Source organism: Poecilia formosa, unplaced genomic scaffold (assembly GCF_000485575.1).
Source record: "Poecilia formosa unplaced genomic scaffold, Poecilia_formosa-5.1.2 Scaffold175, whole genome shotgun sequence".
In the NCBI taxonomy this organism is placed as follows: Eukaryota; Metazoa; Chordata; class Actinopteri; order Cyprinodontiformes; family Poeciliidae; genus Poecilia; species Poecilia formosa.
In genome coordinates this window covers 1,314,016-1,320,788 of record NW_006800114.1, presented here as the reverse complement: position 1 = coordinate 1,320,788, position 6,773 = coordinate 1,314,016, and the positions used below count along the sequence as shown (strand labels likewise).

At 39.3% G+C, this 6,773-nt stretch overlaps 1 protein-coding gene across 1 annotated transcript; it reads right to left on the bottom strand.

The window, feature by feature from the left end:
* Positions 1-3,356: 3,356 nt before the first annotated feature.
* LOC103147229 (trace amine-associated receptor 13c-like) lies at positions 3,357-5,812 on the bottom strand. The gene has a single exon (XM_016678155.1). It carries the CDS (start codon positions 4,450-4,452, stop codon positions 3,481-3,483), a length of 972 nt encoding a protein of 323 aa, XP_016533641.1. The 5' UTR covers positions 4,453-5,812; the 3' UTR covers positions 3,357-3,480.
* Between the last annotated feature and the right edge of the window lie 961 nt (positions 5,813-6,773).

The window sequence follows — 6,773 nt, the reverse complement described above, 5'->3', positions numbered from 1 at the left end:
CTGATAAATGCATATGTTTAAAGCTGTAGAAACACCTTCTGGTAGAATAAACTTTATTTAGGACCAAGCTTTCTGGATAACATAAAATCCAAGGTAGTTTTCACACTTGTTAGTTTGGTACTATCGGTTTGATTGGGGAACCAAAATTGCAACGTTTGCTACATTTTCAGCTGGCACTGTTCACCTTAACAGTGTCAAACGATCCAAACCTTTGAAAAACTTGTTCTGCTCCTTACCTGTGGCGGCGCTGCATCAAGAACTACTGAAGGAAACGACCTGAAAACCTCTGAACGAGACATGAGCACAACGTCCTTCTTCACAAAATGTAAACAAAAATGGAGTGGCATCAGATTTTAGTAAGAGGCCATGAGCCATTTCTCCTGTTGGGTTAGACTGGCATGTTTGATTTGGTTGTTTTTACCCAGAATGCCCTGCATTGTAGTCCATTTCCAGCTTTTGTGCCGGCCTCTGGTCCACTTGGCGTTCACATATTATGCATTTTGGATGGCACCAGAGTTTGCTTTTTTTGGTCTGCATCAGAGTTCGATTACGCATTCACTCCTCCCAAAATGAACCAGAGTTTTATTAAAGTGGACTAAATGGGGATGTGTGAAGGCATCCTTAATCGCCGTTATATCTATTGAGTTAGAGCTTCTGAAAGCTGCTCTGGTTTTGTCTTCTGCTTTGGCTACAAGGTCGAGAGATGACACACAACGTAAATTAGAACCAAGTGGGGATTAGCTTGGGATTAGTAGCACAGTAACATCTTTTAGAGGCTGTTTTTTCAACATCAGTCAGGATACCAAGGCCACCAATCGTGCTGGATTTGTTTTACGTCGTAATGTTGTGAGATGCCTGTGGAGTGTTGCAACAGTCTGCCAGGAAAGTCAGTAATTAAATGCTTTGTGGATTGAGTTTAATGACGGCTCAAGTTTTAAATGAACAAGACCCTCAATTATAGCCGTGATGCCAGCGTGTAACTGGGTCAAAGGAAAACTCCCAGTTTAACAGCTGGGACATGAAAAGCACCAACCAGCTGCTTGGATCTGGTCCCACTTGCAGCCTTCGGCGATGCGGAGGAGATCCTAACACTGTGTTCTTGCCCATCCTACATCCATGGCATAGCCCAATTATTTGTTCTCAACAGAGAACTAATAGTCGCCCAGTATTTGGGCTTTGTTGTTTTCCTCACATCCAATGTTGTAACAATCTTGGATTTATCGTGGTAAACACATGTTTATGGAGTAATACGGCTTAGGTCACCAAAATATTAATGGACGAGGTTTAAATTCTCCTGTTCTTTGAAACCAAAGCGCTCACCCACCTTATGGTGTTATTCACATCCATCAATACGTTCAGCAGGATTTATTACTCTGAAACTTTGATCTAGAGGGATTTTACTGGCTCAAAATGTGCCTCGTTTGTGCAGGAACCCGCTTGTTCTCAAACTGAGAACAAGTACCACCAGTGGTACCTGGCTGCTTTCAGTGGCAGTAGAAATAAACATTAGTATCAGTTGTTTGCAACAGAAATACAAGTAAATTGAGTGATATGCAGCTAATAAGGACTATGAGTTGTAAATGCATGTTTTGTGCAGTGGAGAACAAACTCCCATCTCACTAGGGCTGCATGTAGGAGTGGGCAAAATGACTTAAAGTTTTATCACAATATTCTGTGGCACTATTGTGGTAATAAAAGTGATGAGAAGAACTGTATGTAGATTTTCTCCCAAAATCTACATACAGTAGACCCACACCCATTTGTGTTTCAGTTGCCATGTTTTCTGTGGGACCTAAACATTTTTTTCTTTTTTTTCTTTTGGCATAGATTTAGCCAATTTTCTAAAATATTTTTGTGTTGTTTTTCTAAAATACACCAAATAAAATGCAGCAAGGGAAGCTGAAATACACAGGCGCAAAACTACCTGTTGTAACTCATCGCATATGAGTCTTTAAAGAGTTAGAATTGTATTAGAAATGCATGCCCTCAATAGACGCTTTTTCCATCAGTTGTTGAATGCAGCGCCGTCTGCTGTTTAAAATAAGAATTGCAGCACCTCCGTTGCATCTCTCTCACCACCGGACTCTCACAGCGTCTCCTACATGTCATTAATGGATGAGCTTTTCTCAATGCTGGTCAGAGGCTTTGACTAATGTCATTTTCTAAACCTCTTTTTTAAAGACATTCAATAGGAAGTAACTTTTTCCACCATCTAGTGTTCGAAATGGTTTGTGTTCATAGTTTACCATTTAGTGCTGCATCTTCATGCTTTGATAAAGTTTAAGCCCTCAGTTTTAATCTGTTATATTTTTCCAAAACATCTCGGTCAAATCTCTTAATTACGGCACATGTTCTGACATCACAAAGATATTCATTTATCAAGGCTTATTGTCCCAATTCTATCTTACAGGCTTCTTTTCATTTCATTCTAACTAAATGCAACTTTTTTTGTTGTTGTTTCATTCTTACTTACACAGTTTTTAACTTTGTGATCTGGTTTTGTCAAAATTTTAAGATGTTACAAATTACATCAACATATTTCAGTTCCATGTATTTGCAAATCAGTGTGTTTAAAGGCCTTAAAATGACTCTTGCTTTAATTTTCAGTGAAATTATCCAGGAATACAGTGTGATGCTCACATTTAAAGGTTTTTAAATCTGTTAAAAGTGATTATAGATTCTCAACACCCCCATTTAGAAAGACTGGAACTTTTCATGTAAATGAACTAATGTGCATTTTCTGTTGTTAGTTTCATGTCAGCATCATAGTTTATTGTTAAATGTTCTTTATTCTTTTATGTTGCAAAATAGCCAATTTTATCACTCCGGTACTCTGTCTGCAATGTGTCGTTTTATTGTTCATCATTATATAAAACCAAAAACTAACTTCACAAAAGCCAGATTAAAATTTGCTCTGTAATTTCACAAAATTGCTAATTCTGTTCTACCAAATAGAATCCCTTTAACACTGACATGTTAACTATTCTTTTATTTAGATTTCTAAGAAGTTGTGATTCAAATTTGACAGAAAAGTAATATTAAAAATGGGAGCAAATGTATTATCATTGAGGAAAAAAGGGAAGAAAGAACCACAATTGTAATAAAACACACAAACAGGTTGGTTTGTGATGAAAGGCTCCTGAGCTTTTACTTAAATAAAAAAGCATATGAATTCTTAACAACATTTTTATAAAATCACTGAAACGATGTAGATTTAAAACTTACAATTATTTTTAATTAACCCACTTTGAATGTTTTGCAGGTTTTTATTCTGAAAGTGCAAATGAACACATTCAAATTGCCTAGTTAAAGGCCGTGAGTCATTATAGTTTGTATAAATGTTCCTGTTAGTTTGGTCATGTTAATCAACGTGAGAGTTATTAAAGAGCTGGCCGCTAAAGGCCATAAAGTAACTATAGACGAATAAAACAGTGAGCATGTTTTAAATGAAAACTTTACAATTGAAAAACGATCATACACCTACAGGAGTTTCACTTCGCAGGAGTTGGGCTGCAGCACTTTCAGGGTCAGGATGAGTTTGATAGCTTTTCTGAACCAGGGGTAGAACAAAGCATAGATCAGAGGATTCATGCTGGAGTTCAGCATCATGATCCATGACAGTGCGGCAAAATAGGAAAAGCTGTTGGACGTGTCCTCGCCTGCGAAGGAAGGGTAGAAATAAGGACAAAAACACACCATATACACAACAATCACAACAGCGAGGGTCCTGGCCGCCTTCCACTCAGATCCGGACACAGCCTGCACCGATTTTGTCTGTGATCGGATGACACGCAGCTGAGAGAGAGCGGCCAGAAGCACCCTGAGATAAAGAACAACCATGACAGCACAGGGAGCTATAAAGCTCACAAAGAGGTCAACGGTTCCTGAAATGTGACTGATGACTACAACACACTCCCCGTGGCAGGAGCTGAACCTGTCCGGCCAGCCCAGGTGGCCCATCATTATCAGCCCGTTGTAGAGCATCGAACACGCCCAGCACAGAGAAATACAGATCTGAACTTTAACCACCGAGATCCTAGTAGGGTAAAGCAGCGGGTCACAGATGGCCACATAGCGATCTACTGATATAAGCACCATGTGGCCCAAAGAGGTAGAGATCAGACAGTAGGAGACGTAAGGAGTCAGAGCGCACATGAGCCTGCCGAGCAGCCAGCAGGTCTCCAGGTAGCGCAGCCCCTCGATGGGCATCACCAGCAGCCCCACCACCAAGTCGGACACGGCCAGGGACTGCAACAGTGAGTTGGTCGGGGTGCGCAGCTGCCTGAAGTGGGAGATGGAGACGATGACGAGCAGGTTGAGCATCACGGTGAGCAGGGAGATGAGAGTCAGCAACATGTGGAACAGGGCGGTCTCGAAAAGGGGCAGCAGCAGCCTCCTGCAGGAGGAGTTATGGTTCGGGAAGCACAGAGAGGAGTCTCCACTGCCGTCCATTAGGGAGGAGACAGAGAAATGGGACCCCACATCAAGATGCCTCTTTTATCCTTGACATACGCCCTCATGTGTCTGAGCATGAACCCTAAGACTGATGCAACATTTCTTCACCATTTCACCTTGTTTGAAATTTGACTTACCATTGGCGTGAGACACGCATCATATTTCTGCACCAGAAGGAGACAGACACAGTAAATTCAGACCTAAACAATGATTGAAAATTCTGATTATGAAATTATGACTGAAGTCTATGTCAGTGAAGAGCATCACATCACAATCCCACCACCATCTTATGATTTTGAGACAATACCGTCAGCTTTCCTCGCCCAATTATCTCAATATCAACCACAGACGGCAGCAGCCATTATTACTTCAGCAATAAGTAATATTGCTATGTGAAGTTCTTCTAAAGCACTAAGGCCACTAGTTTTAGGGCATTGTCTACTTCAGTGTTGGAATTGAACAGCCTCAGTATTACTCTGTCACACACTTCTTCAGTCCATTTCTACAACACTTTGGTCAAATAATAAATTGCTCTTACATATTCCCAGAACCAGACTGAAAAGCAGATTGCAATCAGGTATTTGCTGTCATGGCTCCTAATTTGTGGAACAACTTGCTCTTTGACATTAGATCTATAGTCTTGAACACTTCAAATCACTCCTTAACTCATTTTTATTATTTGGCTTTTCCATTAGGCTTGAGATTGCAATTTTACTTGACCTGTCTGTTTTAATTTATGTTTTAGTCTTGTGTGTTTTCTAAAGTTTATGAATACTGTACAGTTAATATCTGTTTTTAAAGTGCTTTATAAATAAAATTGACATTGACTCAGTCTCTCTTTTGTTGTTCTCAATTATACCAGTCAAGTCTCCCACTTTAGCAGGTATTTAACCTCTTTCCTGCCATTCCCTCATCTTAGAATTTTCCCATAAATTTTTTGTATTATAATGCAATCATTTCAAATAAGAATCAATAGAAATTGGGGCCTATTGATGGTCACACCCTAACATTTATGCAAATGAGACACAACTCATTTGGCGACTATGAACCCATCCATCAAGCAGATGTAAACAACAAAGCAACGCACTCTCTTCAGTTGAGTAATAAAACAGCAGAGTTGACGCTCAGCTTCAGACATTACAGAAGGAGGGTACACCTGGAATCTGGGTGTAGCAACAGACTCGGACCTGAACCCTCAGAGACGCACAAAGACAGTTATAAAGTCAGTCTTCTATCACCTGAAGAATTATTATTGGATTAAAGGACTAATTTCTCAGCAAAATCTAGAGACACCAACGCATGCGTTAATTTGAGTCACACAAATTACTGCAGCAGCGTCTTCACAGGTAGGCAAAAAAATAAATAAATGAAATGAATAAATTAATGGCTTGGCTCCTAATTAAATTAAAGGTTTGGTGCTGTTGTAACAACCTTCCAGACCTGTCAGGTTTTATGGTTCTGGTTCTGCTCTGCATGCCCACAACCAGAAATAAAACATAGAGAAGCAGCATTCAACTTCTATACACCACAAATCTGGAACCAACATCCAGAAAACTGCAAAACAGCCGAAACACTGAATTCTTTTAAATCAAGGCTAAAAGTTCACCTGTTTAAAGTGAATTTTGTTTTACTCATAATACTAATCGAAGCATCATAGATTGTATTCTGTATTCCAGTTTTTCTTTTCTAGAATTTAATTTCTTGAAAGGTCTAAAAAGGAATAACCTGTAAGTTTCAGAATGTAAATGTTCTATTTTTGTGCTTTCTGTAATGTAAAAGCTCTTTTATGTCAGTTCCGACATGTAACTCGCCGTTTGTCCCCAACGGTATCTTGTATGTACTAAGATGTAAAATGGGTCATCCTGTAATTTTTTTGGGGAAAAAATAAAATAAAATAAAATGTTCAGGAAAGCAACCTGTAATACCCATAGACTATAAATCTAGATGTTTATGTTGTGCTGCATCTAGTTTAAACAAGTTGCCATTGAAAGTGTTCAGTGTACCCCAAAGTGTAACATTCACTTTTTCCAAATGGCTTTCAAACTTTTCTTGGTAAGCAGGCGTCATCAGGCGTGAAATGTCGAACAGGTATTTGTGATTGATCTTTTGACATGATGTTTTTGTGTTGCATCATTACTGTTAATGAGACACTTTAGATTTTCCTGCCTCAGAGGGTTAAAGTTGCTATTGTGTTGTGATGCAACATGAGGTTACACTAAGACTTTGATTTGCAAGTTGAACATTTAGCTGTTGGGTGTGAAGCTATAATTTGATCTCAGAGGTATTGCACTGACTGCTTCTGTACCTCTGATGTGCAC

Excerpts from the sequence above, each read along its gene's own strand:
- LOC103147229 (XM_016678155.1), bottom strand. The coding sequence starts at position 4,452 with ATGGACGGCAGTGGAGACTCCTCTCTGTGCTTCCCGAACCATAACTCC.